General features: G+C 51.6%; 1 protein-coding gene across 2 annotated transcripts; it reads right to left on the bottom strand.

Moving 5' to 3' along the window:
• Nucleotides 1-2,223: 2,223 nt before the first annotated feature.
• COX4I2 (cytochrome c oxidase subunit 4I2) lies at nt 2,224-10,451 on the bottom strand. Of its 2 annotated transcripts, none has more exons than XM_081288728.1 (5): nt 10,300-10,451; nt 9,184-9,265; nt 6,870-7,034; nt 4,381-4,512; nt 2,224-2,476 (listed from the first exon to the last, which is right to left on the bottom strand). In XM_081288728.1, the coding sequence occupies exons 2-5, from the start codon at nt 9,263-9,265 to the stop codon at nt 2,340-2,342; spliced, it is 516 nt and encodes a 171-aa protein (XP_081144854.1). In that variant the 5' UTR covers nt 10,300-10,451; the 3' UTR covers nt 2,224-2,339. The 2 variants fall into 2 exon arrangements, with proteins under 2 accessions (XP_081144854.1, XP_081144855.1); XM_081288729.1 differs by having other exon boundaries at nt 10,256-10,387.
• Nucleotides 10,452-19,759: the final 9,308 nt, after the last annotated feature.

A 19,759-nucleotide genomic window follows, 5' to 3' on the forward strand; every position in this document is an offset into this window, starting at 1 on the left:
CCAGGGTCTGAACCCAGGGATGCTGAACTACTGAGCCACATCCCCAGCCCTTTTTTATTTTTTATATTTAGACAGGATGTCATTAAATTACTTAGGACCTCACTAATTTGCTGAGGCTGGCCTCAAACTTGTGATCCTCTTGCCTCAGCGTCCCAAGTTGCTGGGATTACAGGGGTGCACCACTGCCCCTGGCTCATCTTTCATATTTTAGGAAAGAGGACTCTTCCTCCACACCCCGTCAGTTCCTCAATTGGTTACTCCAAGTACCTTGAACCTCCACTTAGCACACAGTTGTGCTACAATTTATTAAAGCCATCCTCTGGTTGATGTCTCTTTTCCCATTTCAGACTTTCATATTCACAAGGACTGGAAGTCATGAGACTGGAATGAGGTCTCATTCACTGCATCCCCAGATCCTGGGACACAGTGGGTACATAATCATCAATGAATATTGATCAAATGAATGTTGCCACAACTGCTCTGCCAAGTCCTTCCCTTGGCATCTAGTGTGTCCAAGGGGTGTGCTTCTCAGATCTGTCTTCAAAAGATTGATTGGTCCAGGACCACCCCGGCTGCCGAGGCTAGGACCCCTTGGGCGGCTCCCCGTCAAGGACTGAGCCCTGCGGGGTCACGGGGACGGGGCAGTTGGGCCCAATGCCACACTCCTCTGATGGGCAGCACGGGCTCTGGGGCTCCCTGTTGACCACCCCAGGACTTTCTCGGTAGTTGTACAAGGTATCAACTGGCGGCGTCTCGGCTCCGGATTCACTCCTCAGTTCCTGCTCCACCTACTGGGGACGGGGGGCGGCGAGCACGTCTCCTCCACAAGGACATGCTGAGCTTTGCCGGTAGAGGGCGCTGCGAAGGACGGCTGCTTCTCTCAGGGGTGTGTGTGTGTGTGTGTGTGTGTGTGTGTGTGTGTTCTAAAATTCATCTAACCCCCCACGAGCCCAGTGTGCCTCTTAAGCCCCTTGTTGGGGACCACCCTCCTGCCATCCTCCTGACACACACACTTTGGGCTTTGCCTGCACAAACGTGAAGTACCAAGGATTGATCTCAGGGGCTCTCGACCACTGAGCCACATCCCCTGCCTTGTTTTGTACTTTATTTAGAGACAGGGTCTCACTGAGTCACTTAGGGCCTCATTTTTTATTGAGGCTGGCTTTGAACTCGTGATCCTCCTGTCTCAGCCTCCGGAGCCGCTGGGATTACAGAGCCTGCGCCACCAGGCCTGGCCTGAGAGTCACCCTCTTGTGTGTGCTGCATGATGCTTCGTATTAAGCAGCCTCTGTTTGGGTGGCTCTGTGGTTCCTGCCTCCTGATTGGATTGGGACAGATAGAGATGCCCTGCAGTCTGAGGCTAGAACCACGGTCTGAGGCTAGTTTCAGACTAGTCTGAAGGTTCTCCCCACTCACTGCCACCACCCTGTCCTTGTCCTTCACGGGCACTGCCTCCCCCAAATCTCTTCGCGTGGTTGATCTGGGCATTTGTTCCTCAGAGGCCCCAACCTGACACAGCTCCCATCACACCAGGGAGAGGATCCCTGGGCCCTGCTCTTCGCCCCAAGACCAGCGCCCCAGGCCTGGCCTCCTCTCCCAGGGCGCTCCTGTCAGGGCAGCCTCCTCGAAGGTCCACAAACACACAAGCCCACCTCAGGGGTGTGGCCCTCCCTCCATCTCCCCTTCCTTCCTTTCTATGGAACCTGGAGCCTCCCGCTATGCACTGCTGCACCCTCAGGGTCTGGATGAGTACCCAGGACACGGCCAGGGGCCAGGTGTGGTGGCCCATCCCTTAATCCCAGCGGCTCAGGAGGTTAAGACTGGAGGATTGCAAGTTTGAGGCCAGCCTCAGCACCCTAGTGAGGCCCTCAGCAACTTAGTGAGACCCTGACTCAGAATAAAAAATAAAAAGGACTCGGGTCATGGCTCAGTGGTTAAGCACCCCTGGGTTAAATTCCTGGTACCAAAAAAAAAAAAAAAGGACCCAGTATACAGTCGGTGCTCAATAAATATTTACTGACTGACTTGAGTGCACACCCCTGCCTTTGCCAACCCCTCTCCCTAGAATGTCTTCGCTTCTTCCTGCCTTTCCTGGTCTGGCCAGAGCCCCTGCTCCTCCAGGAAGCCCTCCCTGATCGCCAGGCTCTGGGCCCCTGAGGTGGCTTGTTCTCATCTCTCAGCGCCCGAGTTTAGGCGCCAGGTACCGGCAGGTGGAGGCTCCAGGTGGAATAGAAGAGGCCAGCTTTATTGGAGCTCAGGGGAGGGGCGGGAGGGGCACTGGAGGCTGTGGCCAGGGGCCGCTGCAGGGGCAGAGGCCTGACAGGCAGGGCAGGCAGGCCTCACTTCCTCCACTCCTTTTTCTCGTAGTCCCACCGCGAGGCCAGGCCTTGCACCGGGTTGCCCTTCATGTCCAGGATGCGCTGAAGCTGCTGGGCCTTCCACTCGTCCGTCAGGGTGACAGGCTTCTCAGGGAACACTGTGGAGCGGGCACAGGGCAGGACAGCCATGGCTCAGGACCCAGCTGTCCCAGGGCTCCTCCAAGCCCCAGCCCCAGCCCCAGGGTCGGGGGGCCCTGCTCTGAGGACCTCCCTCTTCCTATCTGGCCCCCACCAGCATCACTCCAGGGAACTCTAGGATCTAATCCCAGCCTTGCCTCTGACCCACAGTAGGAACTGGGCCAGGTCCTTCCCCAGCCTGAGCCTCTGGGTCCTTACCTACCACTGTAGCCAATGGTAGTAGGAGCACTGATTTGAAGACCACTGAATCCAAATCCCAGCTACACCACTCCCTTGCTGTGTGGCCTTGAATAAGTCAATAAGTCACCTCACCTCTCTGAGCCTCAGATTCCTTACCTGTTCAAAAATAGGTCCTATCCTCAAGGGTTGTAGGGATCCAGGGAGTTAGTATTTGTAAAACTACGGGCACAGTGTGGGTCGGGAAGTCCTGGGGCCACACTCCCAACCTTCTCCTCCCTGGCCAAGCTGCCTCTGCAGCCCACCTGGGCTGCCTGGCCTCCATCCCTGGTGCTTCCATCCCAGGGAGGGGAAGGAAAGGCCTTGTCTTCACTGGCACCTATTATGTGCCACACTGGCCACACCAGACAGTCCCAGAGGCGGTCTCATTTCACCCTCGTGCAGGCCGGGAATTCCCATCACACCGTCACACAGGAAACCAGGCCAGGCCACTGGGTGGATGCCAGGCTTCCTCAATGTCCTCACCCCTTTGTCCAGAGCAATGGCTTCAGGCCTGGGAGAGCCTCGGAACCAGCCAGGGGACTGTTCTAAGAGGAGTACAGGCTGCGGGTGGAGCCCAGTACGGGCGAGGCCTGGGGTCAGCTTCCCAGTACCACAGAGAGAAGGAAGGAGAGAGGGACGAGGCAGGGAGGGTGGGTTCCACTCCGAGTGTCCGACTCAGTAGATCTGGAGGGGGCCGGGAACATGCATGTCCAGCAGGGTTGCCGGTGGGGCTGTCTGTCCAGGGACACTCGGAGAACCATTCTTCTGAGATAATAAAACCTCAGCTGGACACATGAGACTCAACAAAAGACTACATATCCCAGCTTCCCTTGTAGTAGGCGGGATCATGTGAACACTTCTAGCCAATAGGATGCAAGGAGATGTGGCAGGAGTTGAGCAGCCATCTTGTGTGTCAAGATGGAAGCTACATGTTAAAGATGGCAGAGAAACTAGTCAGAAGGAGCCTGCTTTGTGGAGTCCCAATACTCATCTGGATTGTTTCTTTTTTCTCTTTCTTTCCTTTTTCCCCTAATTGAGCCCAGGGACCATTTACCACTAAGCTACATTCCCCAGCCCCTTTTATTTTTTTGAGACAGGGTCTTATTAAGTCATTGAGGGTCTTGCTCAGCTTCTTGCTGAGGCTGGCCTTGAACTTGCGATCCTCCTGTCTCAGCCTCCCAAGTCTCTGGGATTACAGGTGTGCACCCCCAAACCAGCCTCTGAATTATATCTTTAGCCTCATTTTGTGATAAAGGAATAAACCTCTATACTGCTTAAGTTCTTATGCTGGGGATCTTTGTTACAGCAGCTGAAACAACATACTGGAGTCTACATGGTTAATACACAGAAAATCAGTAACAACACCCTCATGACCATGTGGCAAGCACCGGCCCACGTCCCTCTCATTAATCCTCACAAGAACACTGAGACATGGGCATTATTATTCCCATTGTACAGATGAGGAACCTGAGGCCTTTAGAGGTAGAGTCCCTACATTTCATCCAGGACAGCCAACGTTCTGTCCTTCACCCTCCACCTCTTTGGAGACTTTTCAAGTTTTCAGGTGAGTCACAACATGGCTTCCGTAAGGGTTTGGCCAGTGGCCATGGCCACACGGGCACGGCCCACATTTGCAGCCACTCACCGTAAACACGCTGCCACCAAATCAGCAGGGCCGTCAACCCAATGAAGAAGAAGACGCAGCCCATCACTGTCTTCCACTCATTGGAGCGCCGGTTCATCTCCGCGAAGGTCTGGTGGTACTGGAGCCGGTACACTGGAAGCAGGTGGGGTGCAGGGAAGGGGCTTCCATTTCAAAGACCCTAGGCCAAGAGTTGACCTCCCCCTTCCTTCAGCAAATGCCATTCATCTGGAAAATCCCCCTCTCCCCTCCCAGTACTGGAGATGGAATCCAGGGGCATTCTACCACCACTAAGCCACATCCCAGGCCCTTTTATTTTTATTTTTTATTTTGAGACAGGGTCTCACTAAGTTGCTTAGGGCCTTGGTAAGTTGCTGAGGCTGGCTTTGAACTAGTGATCCTCCTAACTCAGCCTCCTGAGCCGCTGGGATTACAGGTGTGCGCCACCACACAGCAAATGCTTATTGAGATTATACTACATTCAAAGGGTGGCCAAGAAGTGGTGATGTAGCACTGAATAAACTGGTTGAAAATTTCTGCCTTTGTGGAGCTTGGAGCGGGACACAAATGGCAAATCTTCAGACAGACTCTGGGCAAGGGCTACTTCAGTTAGAGTGGTCAGAGAAGGTCTCTCAGAGGAGGTGACACTGGAGCGGAGGCTTGAAGAAGTCAAAGGGAGAATAGTCCAGTAAGAACCAGCAGCTAGTGCAAAGGCCCGGGGTGAGTGAAGGGGATTGTGGCTGTAGTAGGATGAACTACAGAAGAGAAAGTGTTGCAATCCTGTGTCAGCAGCAGCCAGATCACCCAGGACCTTGCCAGCCACAGACAGGAGTTTGGATTTCATTCTGAGTCGAAGAGGACAGACTGTAGGAAAGGAGGTGACAAAGCTGTGGTTTTATTTAACCCAACTTTTATCAGGACCGACCCTCGCTTCCCTCACACTGAAGAATGTTTTTATTCTCTACTTTCTTATTTACTGCTTATCCTCCCTACTTGACTCTAAGCTTCAGGGGGACAAGGACCCACTCTTCCCTCTTAGATCCCAGCACCTGGAACAGCGGTTGAGGAGATTCTTTTTATATGTATATTTTAAATGTATTTAAAACACAGAACTTTTATTTTTTTTGCTTAACCTGTCTTCTGCCAGTTGTGAAGTAGCCACGGGTAGGGATCTTGACATAGGATCTAGCCTAGTTGTCAGGAGGTGGGCGGGTTGGGACCCAGCCAGCTGCCCGCAGAGACACCTGAGCTCTTAGGCCCAGAGTGCTGTCGGGTGAAAGATGAGAGTGCACAGGAGAGCAGGGGGTACTCCAGGGACTCCTCTTTTCTTTTTCTTTTGCAGAGCTGGGGAGGGAACCCAGGGCCCCCCACACACTAGGCAAGACACTCCCAGCCCCAGGAACTACTTCTGCACAGGGTAGTTTCTCTCTAGGAAAAAAGCATACAAAGACCTGACCTCAGGGCGACGTTAGGAAGGAGGCTGACCCCTCTTCCTGTGCTCTCTCTCCTTCACTCTTTCCTTCCCTCCCTGTGGCTGTGCAGCCTCAGCCAGGGATGCCACCACCCTGAGCCTCTCTCCTCAATGGTGAGCTGGTGAGAGGACTTGCCCTCCTAGCTGGCTGCACTCCGAGTGTGAGCAGGTGCTCTGTGCTGTAGGATGGGGGAGGAATGTCGGTTTCTGAAATGGGAAGAGGGATGGGAGGGAGGGAGGGAAAAAGAAGGAGAGAGAGAGAGAGATCTGAGAGGACTGGGAAAAGAACTGAGGGGAGAGAACCGGAAATGTGAGGTTTCAGGACAAGAATGGAGCGGCCTTGCTACCAGCCACGTGCCCAGCGTCTGGCTCGTAGTAGGTGCTCAGTAAGACACTGATGAGCCCGGGGTGGTGACCCACAAGGAATCCCAGCAGCTCGGGAGGCTGAAGCAGGAGGATCGCCAGTTCAAAGCCAGACTCAGCAACTTAGTGAGACCCTGAGCAACTCAGTGACATCTTGTCTTGAAATCAAATACACTAGGGCTGGGGATGTGGTTCAGTGGTTGAGCGCCCTGAGTTCAATCCCTGGTACTAAAGAAAAAAAAAAAAAAGTTGATGCGTGAAGATGAATTGAGCAGCAAGTCCTTGAGCCTTGAAAGGCTGGGGGTCAGGTGAGCTCCTTCGTTTGTGGAATGACACTAAGAAGCTCCTAATATCAAAGGGCCGGTGGCAGGGCACTGTGTGGGCAGGACCTGGGCCACGCACCCCTCCTGCCTCCTGGGATCAGGTCCCAGCTCCCCCCCCACGCTGTCCCTTCCCCCACCCCATCAATGACGCCCTTCCCCACGCTGCTCCACTACCTGGAAGCACCCTCCAGGATCCCATCTCTCTCTCCTGTCCCCAGTGCCGCCTACCATCAGCTTGAGTGAACATCGGGCTGCCGCCAGCGCTGGGGCCTCCCCCACCTGGCCTCCCTCCCCGGCCGGACTCCCTCCCCGGCCGGCCCCTCCCTGACACCTACGGGCCACCTTCTCAGCGCGGCTCAGCTGGGTCCAGCTGCCCTTCTCCTTCTCCTTCAGGGCTCGCTGCTCGGCGTTGAGCTGGGTGCAGAAGGGCTCGTCCGGCATGGGGTAGGAGCGCTGGGCGAAGTAGTTGGTGTAGGGGGTCATCTTCCCCTGGGCGCGGGCTGCAGCACAGGGAGGGACAGTGCCAGTTGCCCCCCCCCACCTCCCTGGGACTCCCATCTCTAACCATGATGTTAATAGGAAGGGCCGCACTTACTGAGCAAAAGTCTGGATAAGGCCTTTGGATGGGTCGGTTCACTGGCTCCTAACCGCTCTGAGCTGGGGATGGGGTCATCTCTCTCTTTTTTTGGCAGTACCGGGGACTGCCACAGAGCTACATCCCCAGCCTGTGTTGATTGAACCCAGGGCCTTGTGCACGGGAGGAAAGCACTCTACCAACTGAGCCATCTCCCCAACTCCTTTATTATTTTTCCTTGGGGGTGGGGATGTTCTGAGGATTGAACCCAGGGGTGTTCAACCACCGAGCCACATCCCCAGCCCTTTTTTATATTTTATTTAGAGACAGGTTTTGCTGAATTGCTAAGTACCTCGCTAAGTTGTTGAGACTGGCTTTGAACCCGCAATCCTCCTGCCTCAGCCTCCCCAGCCACTAGGATTACAGATGTGTGCCACAGTGTCTGGTCCTTCCTTTTTCTTTTTTTTTCTTCCTCTTCTTTTTTGTTTTGTGGTACCAGGGATTGAACTCAAAAGCACTTGGCCAATGAGCCACATCCCCAGTCCTATTTTGTATTTTATTTAGAGACAGGGTCTCACTGAGTTGCTTAGAGCCTTGATTTTACTGAGGCTCGCTTTGAACTTGAGATCCTCCTGCCTCAACCTCCCAAGCTGCTGGGATTACAGGCTTGCGCCACCATGCCCAGCTCCTTTTTTCTTTTTTGAGATAGGGTCTCCCTAAATTGCCCAGGCTGGCCTTGAACTTGTGATCCTCCTGCCTCAGCCTCCCAAATTGCTGGGATTAGAGGCATTTGCCTCCACCCCCGGCTGGGGTTATCTCCATTTTTCAGATGAATAAATTGAGCAGCTTCGTGACTCCCTGAAATGCACAAAGCAAGAAGGAGCAGAGCCCAGGCTGCAGTTCAGTCCCTCTGGCCCGGAGTCCTGCGTTCTCTGGGAAGACCTGAGCCCAGGTTATGTCAGGCAGAGGCCCTGGCTGGGCAAAGGCTCAGAGGCAGGAACCTGCTAGATATGAAACTACAAAGTGAAGAACACGTGCCCTGAGGAGGAGTCAAGGGCACGCATTCGGAATCAGCTGGGTTTGAAACACAGTTTGATCCATCCCAACTCCAACAAGCCCCTTGACTTTGCTGTGCTCAAATCCTCATCTGGAAAGTGGGATACTGAGGGTCCAGATGGTGCCCGCCTCTCTGCAGAGGCTCGGCTCACTATACCGAGTCACAGAGGTGGGTTTTTCTACTGGCCCCCTTTCCCAGAAGCTCCCCCAATGGCTAAGCCCCCGGGGCTCCTTGTGGGGGTGCAGAATAAGGCTGGGCACCAGGGATGGTCTTGATAAGGGCTCTTCTGTTCATTGACACTGGCAATGCCCACAGGAGTGACTTGTGTCACCTTAAGGGGAAAGTGTTGGAGCTGCCTTGGACAAGGAGTCCTGGCTCTTCTGAGGTACTGGGGCTCAATTTGTTCATCCAAGAAATGGAGTTAGCACAGCATCCACCTCACACAGTTGCTGTGACGTCTAATTGCCTTAATCTATACAAAATGCTTATCTCAGCTTGGGGACCTACTAAGGCCTCAATACATGTTTGTTATTATTCTCCTGAGGTCAGAAAGTTTCTTCTGCTAGGTGGCTGAAGTCTCTCTTGCTTTAAAGCTCTTTCTTCTTAGGCCGGGGTTGTGATTCAGTGGTAGAGCACTTGCCTAGTGTGCATGAGGCCCTGGGTTAGATCCTTAGCACCACATAAAATTAAAATAAAAGATATTGTGTCCACCTAAAACTAAAAACTAAATAAATTTTTTAAAAAAGAGACACTTCCTTCTGACTAGGACTGATTTCAAGGCCTTGGAAAGGAGGGTCAGCTGTAGCATTCTTTCTCTCCAAAGGCTTAGGGGCCTGAGGGTCGGGTCCTAAATAAGGGAGATGCATCTACTTACCTCAGAGGCTCCATTTTCTGGAGGAACTTGGCTCAGGACAAAGGCATGGGGTCAAGGAAAATGGATTGGGGCCAGGTCCAGGGCCACTAGGGAGGAAGCGGGCAGACTGTCCCTAACTCTGGGACAGAGCAGGTGGGATCTTACCAGGGCCTCCTGGGCTGTGTGTCCCTCGAGTTCCAAGTCCTCCTCTTCTCAGCACAGAGCTCCAGGCAGCTCGGGAGAGCATCTGGGCAGGTATGGAAGAGTTCTCCCCCTGCTCTTGCCCACCCCACAGGGCCCAGGAGACTGTTTCCCCGTGTGAAAGTCTGAGGGTTCCAAGTCACCCTTATGCCCCTGACCCTTCTAATTTTGTATATTATCCCAGGGGAGGGGATAATACACTGGAGGGTCCTGGACCTGTGGATCCCTCGAGGGCACTGAGAAGTAAGAGGAGTCCTATCTCCCACCTATGTCTGAACTGTATGGGCCTGGGGGCCTGGGTTCTGGTGCCAGCCAGTTGCTCAGTCTGGCCAGACTGGTGACGCCACCTCAATTATCTGCCCCCAGGGGAAACTGGGTGGGAGTCCAGGTACCGAAAGGGCAGATCCTGAGGCTCTTCCCCACAGGGCCATCTGTGGAGGCCTCAGCACAGATGGCCCGGGGAGGGGGGCCCTTCCCCCTAATTGCCTGCCTACGTGCACAAGAGCTGGCTGGGCTGGATCTGGTGGGGGAGGGGACAGGCTGAGCCCCACCCCCACCCCTGGGGGGAGTCTCAGGGTCTGGCATCCCATGGGGGTGGGGAACAGCTTTAGAGGACAGAGACTAAACTGGGTTAGTAGGAGGAGGGGGGTGGGCACATCTGGGGAGAAGAAGAAAGCATTCCACTTCTGGAAAGAGAAAGGGGTTCCCCCACATCTGGAGAGAAGAAGCGGGCATCCCATCTCTGAAGAGAGAAAGGGGTGCCCCAGAACTAGAGAGCGGCAGGGGGCACATCTTATGTGATAAGTGGGAGGGGCGCCCCCACAGCTGGAAAGGAAGGACTGGGGTCAGGGATCAGTGGTGGGAGAGCTCTGTGCATCGGGAGCTGCAGCCGGGAATCTGTAAGTGGGGGAAGGGGGCGCGCCCCAGGTGCGGACAGAGGGTAGCCCCCCAGGAGACCCCGACCCTCCTCTGGGGCAGGGACCACAGGGGCCTGGCCAGGCGGGGAAAACGGGGTCCGAGCCGCATCCCCCCGCACCTGCTGGGGCGGGCTGGGCCAGCCAGGATCTCCCACCCTCTCACCTCGAAGCTGGCAGCGGCGGCGGAGCGCGACCCGGTCTCCCAGCGAGTAACGGAGAATGGGCTGCGAGGGGACCCGAGTCGGGCGCCGCCCCCGGCCCGCCCCGCGCTGCCTGCGCCGCCCCCGCGTGGGAACGTCCTGTCTTGCCCGGCCAGAGTCCCTGGGGGCGCCGGCCCAAGCCTGCGGGGAGGGACCCGAGGGCGCCGCCGTGTTAATTTCTCCACCCTCCCGGCTGCTACCTCTGGGGACCCTCAGTGGCAGCGTCCCCGCGCTCTGCGCTGGACCGTCCCAAGAGCAAGAGGCCCCGTATCCACTGTTCCTTGCTGGTCCTTCTAGAATGCTCTCCTCACGCGAGTCTTGCCAGCCTCTCAGCCCAGTTCAATGCCTCCCACTACAGAAAGCGTCAATCACCGGGCACCTGGGACCTGTCCCGTGGTGTACTCCCTCTCCCCGACTCTATTCCAGTGCGAGGTTGTTGAAAAGCCTGTTCAAATGTTAGCAGTGTGACCTCTCAACAAATGGCCCAACCTTTCTGAAATGAGACATTATAATGATAGTTCCCTCCTCATTCTTTTTTAACCTTGCCTGACTGTGGTAAAGACTGAACCCATTAATACAGAAGCCTCAGGTGGCAGTGGTGGTGGCATATGCCTATAATCCCAGAGACTTGGCGGCTGAGTTAGGAGGATACCAAGTTTGAGGCCAACCTGGGCAACTTAGACCCTGGGTCAACATTAAATAATAATAAGAAGAACTGGGGATGTAGCTCAGTGGTAGAGCACCCCTGGGTTCAATTCCCAGTACTGAAATGAATAAATAAATAGTTAAGAGGGGGTGGGGCTGGGGATGTAAGGCCCTGGGTTCAATCTCCAATGCAGCAAGGAAAAAAAAAAAAGAAGAAGAAGAAGAAGAAGAATCATTTAGTCCTACTGTGGGCCAGGCTTGCTAACCGCTGGAATGTGATGATGAACAAGGGGAGAAAAGATATTTATTGAAGCATGGTGTGTGCTTATAATCCTGGCTACTCAGGAGGCTGAGGCAGGAGGATGACAAGTTCAAGGCCAGCCTGGGCAACACAGTCAGACCCCTATATAAGGGAGGAAAAAAAACTGTAAAAAGTAATTTGAGATCCACTGCAGCTGGCATTTGTTACCAAACTAAATGGATCAGATTCAAACCCAGTTCCTGCCCTGAAAAGCTTACAGTCCAGTTCCAAGCAGAGAAGAAAAGGCCCAGAGTCAGAGGAGAAGGCATCTTGGCGAGGACATCATGGGCAAGAGGTGAGAGGGAGGGATAGGATGAACCACCAAGCAGGACCTCCATGATAAGGGTCTTGGGTTTTATTCAAAAGAATATGAGAGGCAACCAAAGGAAGGCAGGGAGATGTGGTTAAATAGAGCAGAGCACGAGCACAGTAAGCGTGGCCTCATGTTGTCTACCCTGGTGGACCGATGGTGAGGCTGGTGGGTCCCCACTAGGGCCGGGGCCATAGTTTTCAGGTGTCCCGGTTCTGGGCCCTTGCCCATTCAAGGGTTTCAGTAGCCCAGGGAGGGTCCTGTTCCAGCCAGTTTCTGGAGGAAAGTTTAGTCCCCGGGGACAGATGGGCCTAGAAGGCAAGGAGGACTCAGGGGAAGACGGTAGAATCTCGAGTGGGCAGGCTGCACATCACCTCCTTCTGGACCAGGGCGGAGGCAGACCCAACAGCCCTGAGACTGCGCAGGCGTTGGAATTCCAGTAGCCCAAGAGTGGCCCTTCGGGGTTCGGCGCCCTCTGGTGTTCACTCCTGGGAGCTGCTCCTCTTTCCTCGACCAAGGTCATTGCAGATTTGAGCGACCCCGGAGGAAGCCTTACCTCTTGAGCCGGGACCAGCTGTCTCTTGTCCTAGAGACAGAGGGGAGCCACCTCACGGAGCCTGGAGGAGAGCACGCCCTGAATCTGGTCAGTGTCCGGGGCGGCCTGTGCGTGGCTCTACGGCTGCCACACCAAATGGCCAAGCGGCTCCGTTTCTGGGCCTCCCAAGGGGAGGCATTTGGGGACCTCGACCCTTGGTTCTCCCTGCGCTTTCCCACCCCCGCCTCTGTGGGAACTCCAAGCTTCAGAAGTGGAGTGATGCTGATAAGGAACATCTGTGCGGGAAGTCGCCCCCGGGGCCGAAGGCGATGGGGTGAAAACAGACCCCAGGCAGCTCACGGTGGACCCGGGGCGACCCCCCGTGCAGGCGATGGTGGAGCATCGTCTGGAGATCCTGACCCTGGGAGTAGACGGACTCGGCCCTGAAACTCTGGTGAGCACAGAGCAGGGAGGGCTCCAGATGGCTCATTACAGGCCACTCATCGCGATGGGCGCTACTGGTGAGTCCTGTGGGGCTGCAGGCTGAGCTGTGGGAACAGCACGCATGGGAGGTGAAAGGGCTATGACCTTCTCCTGTAGGCTCTGCGGTTCGGACCCCCAGGGGACGCCCTGTACAAAGGGGCATATCGCACTCAGTCAGCAGCTCCCGAGAGCACGAGATTCTACCCAGACACGAAGTCCTGACATCACGACCGCCACCCAGGCGCTCAGCTTCATGAAGGACCCCACTCCAGCCTGCCAAGTCAGAGGGGATGCCGAGGAAGATCTAGGTATCACGCAGGACCTGAGGCGAAAATAGGAAGAGGTGTCGTCCAGACAAGCGTCGCAGACGGGACCTCCGGGGCCTCGGGTGTCCCAGCAGCTGGTTGAACTGGGGAAGGTGGTCTAGTTCAGGAGGGGCGGGGCCCGAGCGCGAGGGGAGGAGCCGAGAGCAGACTCCCCTGCACGATGGTAGGGTGGGAGGAGGTGCAAGAGGACGAAGCTTACACTGAGGGGCGGGGCTACATTGTGGGGCGGGGCCGGGGCCTACCAATCGAGTTGCTAAGGAAGCATGGTCGGTTGGCAGGGAGGCGGGGCCAGCTGGTGGGCTGAGGCTCCTCCACTCGCGAATGTACCTGCAGGATACCGGGCGGAGGTGCCGGGAGGAAGAACGTGGCATGAAGACCTGCAGATAAAACCGGGCTTTTTTTTTTTTCTTTCTTTTTTTTTTTTTTTTTTTGAGAGAGAGAGAGAGAGAGAGAATTTTTAATATTTATTTATTTTTTTTAGTTCTCGGCGGACACAACATCTTTGTTGGTATGTGGTGCTGAGGATCGAACCCGGGCCGCACGCATGCCAGGCGAGCGCGCTACCGCTTGAGCCACATCCCCAGCCCTGAAACCGGGCTTGATGGCACGAATAGCCTCAGCTACTGAGGAGGCTGAGGCAGGAGGATCACCAGAACCAAGAGTTCGAGGCCAGCCTGGGTAACATGGAGAGACCTCGCCTCTTAAATTAAAAGAAAGAAAGAAAGAAAGAAAGAAAGAAAGAAAGAAAGAAAGAAAGAACACTGGACAAACAAGCTGGCTCAGAACCAGGACGCCAAACTCAGGCCTGGGCACTTGTCTTGTTTTCCTTCTTCTTCTCCTAGTGTGTGTGTGTGTGTGTGTGTGTGTGTGTGTGTGTTGTTGTGGTGGTGGTGGTGGTGGTATTAGGGATCAACCCAGGGTTGCTCCCATCCCCAGCCCTTTTTATTTTTATTCTGAGGCAGGGTCTTGCCAAATTGCCCAGACTGGCCTCAAGCTTGCCATCCTCCTGGCTCAGCCTCCTCAGTCCTGAGTAACTGCGGTATCTATCTCCTTTAGGACACTACTGGCTCATGGCCATGGGCATAGGGGTTGGCTCCCAGATGTGAAAAGAATGCCTTATGACATCCTTGAGTCTTTTTTTTCCCCCAGTATTGGGGGTTGAGCTATATCCCAGCCCTGTTTATTTTATTTTTGAGATAGGGTTTCTCTAAATTGCAAGAGCTGGCTTTGAACTTGTGATCTTCCTGCCTCAGTCTCCCAAGTCACTGGGATTACAGGCGTGTGCTACCACACTGGACATCCTTGGGCCTGTATTAGCACCCAATGGCCTCCCAATAAATTCTTTAGCCTGACATCCACAGTTCCCCTGCCAGACCTTCCAAACTCAGCTCCTGCATCAACCTCTCCTCCTTTCCCATGATGCCTAGCCATGCTAGCCTTCACTGCTTAGGACCTGCCCTAGCACAGCCTCTCTACCACTCTTTCCCCTGCTGAAATGCTATTGTCTCAGCAAAACATATATTCCCACCACCTGTTTCCATATGGGAAAGCTGTGTTGTAGCAACCAACCTGGCCTTTCACCTATGTCTTAAGCTATGTTTTACAAACTAGTATATCAGTAATTGTAGCAAATTGTATTTTCTTTCCTTTCCTTTTTTTTTTGGGGGGGGGCATGTTAGGGATCCCTTTTTTGGGGGGAGGATGCTGGGAATCCAACTCAGGGTCTCACACACATGCACACTAGGAGAGCACCCTACCGCTGAGCTCATCCCCAGCTCAGCAAATTGTATTTTTCAACAAAGATATCCTCTCCTGGGTGTGGTGGCACATGCCTGTAATCCCATTTACTCAGGGGACTGAGACAGTAAAATCTCAAATTGGAGGTCAGCATAGGCCATTTAGCAAGACTCTTCCTTAACATATTAATTAATTAATTAATTAATTAATTTAGAAAAGGTGGGAGGATGCAGTTCAGTGGTAGTGTTTGTTTAGAAAGCACAAAGTCCTGAGTTTGTTCCAACACCTATAATAAGTAAGTAATAAAAATGTCTCCAATTCCACATGCTCATTTTACAATGTGACCTTGACACTTTTGCTATCAAGTGATGGGATCTGTGTTCCCCTTCTTTGAACCTGGGTCTATCTTTGTGAGGGTAAAATATGGTGGAAGTAAAACTGTGTGACCTCTGAAACTGGGTCATAAAAATACCAGGTGCTCTCTTGGGACACACTTGGAATCCAGCTTTTGCTGTGAGGAAGTCACACTAGTCCATGTGGAGAGACCTGGGGAGGTCATGAGTAGGTGTCTTGACAGGCACCTAGCTGAGGGGCCAGCCTACCACCAGCACCAACTTACAGACACATACATTGCTGTGATTTGAATGTACCTCCCCAAAAGCATGTGTTAGAAACAATCCCCAAAGCAGTGGGAAGAAGAGCCCCATGAGAGGTGGGTAGGCCACGAGGGCCAAGTCAATGAGCTAGGGAGTGGGGTTCTTATAAAAGGAAAGTTTCTTCCTCTCCTGCTCCTTCTTGCCCGCTTTGCCTTTCTGTCTCCTGCCATGGGATGAGGCAGAAAAAGGCCCTCAGCAGATGCTAGTCTTTCCCATTTGGACTTTCTGGCGTATGGACTGTGAGCCAATAAATTGTCATTTCTTATAAATCATCCAGCCTGTGGTATTTTATTAGAGCAGCACAAAGTGGACTAAGACATACATCTTGAGATGATTCCAGACCCAGGCCCTCAAGTCCTTCCTAGCCATCTGGTCTTTCCAGCTGATGCCCCACACATCATGGAGCAGAGACAAGCCATCCCTGTTGTGCCCTTTCTGAATCTCTGACCACAAGAATCCATAGGCATCAAAGTTGTTTTATACACAGTTTACAGGAGGTTTGTCATGCACCATAGTAACTAGAAGAGTAAGAGTTGTTCTGATTTCAGTACGCTGACTCCTCCTCAGGCCCTCAGTTGTCATAACTTGGGCAAAGAAGAGTGTGTGTGTGTATATATATATATATATATATATATATAAAATTTTTAGATATACATGACAATAGAGTGTATTTTAACGTGTTAAACATATGTGAGGCATAACTTAAAAAAATTCTAACTAGGACCCCATTCTTGTGGTTGTACACGGGGTGGAGTTACACTGGTTATGTATTCATATGTTAACATAGGAAAGTTATGTCCAGTTCATTCTACCGTCTTTCCTATTCCCATCTCCCTCCCTTCCCTTCTTTCCCCCTTGGCAAAGAAGATCAAGTTATGTATTGACACCCCAAACCCCACTATTATCCTTCAAATTCCATTCAGATGTCATCTTTGTGTGTGTGTGTGTGTGTGTTACTAGGGATGGAACCCAGAGGCACTCTGCTGCTGAGCTACATCCCCAGCCCTTTTAATTTTTATTTTGAGACAGGGTCTCACTAAGTTGCTGAGGCTGGCCTCCAACTTGTGATGCTCCTGCCCTGCCTCCCGAGTAGCTGGGATTACAGATATGCACCACCATGCCCAGCAGAGGCCTTCCCTTTCTCATATAAACATTTAATACTATAAAATTCTCTCAGCTCTATTTTAGCTGGATCTCACGTATTTTGATATCTTGTAATTTTATTTCATTAATTCAGTTAAAATAGTTTCTAATTTCTAATGAAATTTCCATGGGTCGTTCAGAAGTCAGTTGTTTAGTTTCCAAACATTTGAGGAGTTTCCAGATTTTGTTCAGTTCCTGATTTCTATTTTAATTCCATAATGATCAGAGAACATGTCACTTAAAATTTAAAATGTTAAGTATAAGAGGCCCCTAATAGGCCCATTTAGGTGAATGTTCTATGTGCACTTTAATAAAAGAACATGCTTTGTATTTGTGGATCTCTCTCCCCCCTTTCTCTTTTTTTCCCTTTTGTGTAGAGCTGGGGATTGAACCCAGGGATGCTTTACCACTGAGCTACACCCTACTGTAAATATTTATTATTTATTTATTTATTTTTGTTTTATTTTATTTTGAGACAGGGTATTCCTAAATTGCCGAGGCTGATCTCCAACATTCAATCCTCCTGCCTCAGACTCCCCAGTCTCTGGGATAACAGATATGGTGCCACCATATCTGACTTGGGTGGAGTTTTCTATAAATGTCTGCTAGGTCAAGTCGGTGGACAGTGTTCAAGTTTTTCACGTGTTTCAAATTTTGTATCAGTTATTGAAAGAAGATTGTTGACATCCACAAGTATAACTGTGACTTTCTTTTCCCCTTCAGATTTATCCATTTTTTTTTTTGTTTTTTATATTTAGGAGTTTTATTAAGAAGGACATATGCACACAGGATCGCTCTGTTTTCTTGGTGAATTAACCTGTGTTCTGCTCGAATTTGGGATCCCCAAAAGTCCACCAGAGACCAAGATCGATGTAAACGGCAAAGAGGTGTTTATTGTGAGCTAGCTTGGTCCTCCGAGCGCACACAGCAACTGGTGACGCTGAGAGGCCCCGAGCCCAGGGTTTGTGGCAGTTTTATACACTCTTTGGGGAAGGCAAGGACTTCACATACATCATAGCATCTCTTAGCAAATCATCACACACCACGGGAAAATCATAAAACAACTCTAAAACATGATTAGCACATTCACTGGGGGGAACAAGTTGGGTAGGAGTGATTGGTCAGTACAAGAGGGGGATTCATTTGAACTGATTGGTTTAGGCCACGAGGGGTGTTCGTGCTGAACTACATGGTTTCCCAACATGTTATCAAGCACCATAAACTACTGGGAGGGTCATCTGGCATCCAGGGATTTTCCCTGTCTCATGCTGATCGGTGGCTGCTAGGGGGTTGCTATGGGTCCTCACCTAGGCTGACTGAGTCAGGGACACCTGGCGCAGCAGATCTCTCCTGTTATTTGTAGATAAACAACTTAGCAGGGTGGGTATGTGCCTAGGAGTGCTCTGTGGGTCTTTCCAAGGACAAGGGTCACGCCTCCTTCCTTGGACAGGCTTTGCTCTGAGGTAGAGGTTGGTTTTTCACCTGCAGTTTTATCCCTGGTGATTTTTTCTTGTTCTGAAGTCACTTCTGTTACTAATATAGTTGCTCCAACTTTCTTTTTCCTTCTTTTCTTTTTCTTCCAGGGCTAGGGATTGAATCCAGGGCCTTGCACATGGTAAGTGCTCTATTACTGAACTACATCCCCATCTATCACTGAGTTTTACATCCCCAGCCCACTCCAACTTTTTTTTTTTGGGGGGGGGTACTGGGGATTGAACACAGAAGTGTTTTACCACTAAACTAATCTAATCTACACATTTTTTTTTTTTTTTTTTTTTTTTAGATATGGTCTCACTAAGTGGCTTAGGGCCTTGCTAAATTGTTGAGGTTGGCCTCGAACCTGCAATACTCCTGCCTCAGCCTCCCAATTCACGAGATTTAGAGGCATGAACCACTATGCCCAGTCCACTCCAACTTCCAAATTCTAAAATTTGTGTTTGTAGGCTGGGGATATAGCTCAGTTGGTAGAGTGCTTACCTCACATGCATAAGGCCTTGGGTTCAATCCCAAGCACCACAAGAAGAAAAACAAACAAACAAACAAAAACTTGTGCTTGTATAGTGTATCTTTTTCCATCTTTCTTTTAAACTACCTGTGTAATCATATTGAAGTGAGCTTCATATGAGCAATAGATAGTTGGGTCTTGCTTTTTTTTTTTTTTAACTCCCATTCAAAAATTGTTATCTTTTAGTTGGTGGATTTTTATGTAGTAATGAGTACATTCGTGTATATATGGAGAAAAGGAAATTTAGGTTTCCTTTTGTACTTTTGGCAGTGTTGGGAATTGGATCCAGGGTCTCATCCATGCTCGCCAAGTGCTGCACCAATGCGCTACATCCCCAGCCCTACATATTTATGTAAAAAGACAGGGTTTCACTATGTTGATCAGGCTGACCTCAACTACGGGGCTCAAGGGATCCTCCTGCCTCATCCTCTCAGATAGCTGGGACTACAGGTGCACACACAAACAGGGCCCAGCTCTGTTATGTGTGAATTGTGCTGGGAACCCAGGGCCTCATGCATGCTAGGCCAGCACTCTGCCACTGAGCCACATCCCCAGCTCCTAAACGTCCTAGGTTGTCCTTGGACTTGCAATCCTCCTTCCTCAGGCCAGGATTACAGGAAGGTGTCAGGGTGCCCAGCATGTTTTGTTTTTGAAGAATATGCTTTTTTTTTCTTTTTAAAATATTTTTTGGTTGTAGATGGATATAATGCCTTTATTTTATTTATTTATTTTTATGTGTTGCTGAGGATCGAACCCAGTGCCTCACCCATGCTAGGCAAGCGCTCTACCACTCAGCCCCAGCCCCTGTTTTGTTTTTCTGATTCTGGGGATTGAACGAACCCAGGGCCTCTTACATGCTAAGTCTGGGCTGTACCACTGAGCTACACACCTAGTCCTAGGCAGTGGTTTTCATAATCAGGGTTTTTTTTTTTTTTTTTCCTGTTGGCTTGTTTATTTGTTTGTTTTGTTTTATTTGTTTTTGGTGCTGGGGACTGAACCCAGGGGAGCTTAACTCCTGAGCCACATCTCCAGCCCTTTTTATTTTTATTTAGAGACAGGGACTTGCTAAGTTGCTGAGGCTGGCTTTGAACTTGCCATCCTCCTGCCTCTGCCTCCTGAGAGGCTGGGGTTACAGGCATGTACCCAGATAATAATCAGTTTTATTTTCCAGCCTTTGCTGTCTATTTGGGTTTGCTTGGTGCAAGGCTGACGGGGGCGGGGCCTTGGGCAGTGGTCTGTGGGGTGGTTCAGTACTCCCACCCTTTATCGTTTTTCTTTGGGT

Source organism: Spermophilus citellus, assembly GCF_964194105.1.
Source record: "Spermophilus citellus genome assembly, chromosome: 4".
NCBI classification, from domain to species: Eukaryota; Metazoa; Chordata; class Mammalia; order Rodentia; family Sciuridae; genus Spermophilus; species Spermophilus citellus.

What these genes read in the sequence shown, in the direction of transcription:
- COX4I2 (XM_081288728.1), bottom strand. Translation starts at nt 9,265, where the DNA reads ATGCTCTCCCGAGCTGCCTGGAGCTCTGTGCTGAGAAGAGGAGGACTT. An exon ending in CCGCGCTGAGAAGGTGGCCC is followed by an intron (nt 4,513 to 6,869) that starts GTAGGTGTCAGG and finishes ACCTGCTTCCAG; the next exon opens with TGTACCGGCTCCAGTACCAC. An exon ending in TTGGTGGCAGCGTGTTTACG is followed by an intron (nt 2,477 to 4,380) that starts GTGAGTGGCTGC and finishes CCCGCTCCACAG; the next exon opens with TGTTCCCTGAGAAGCCTGTC.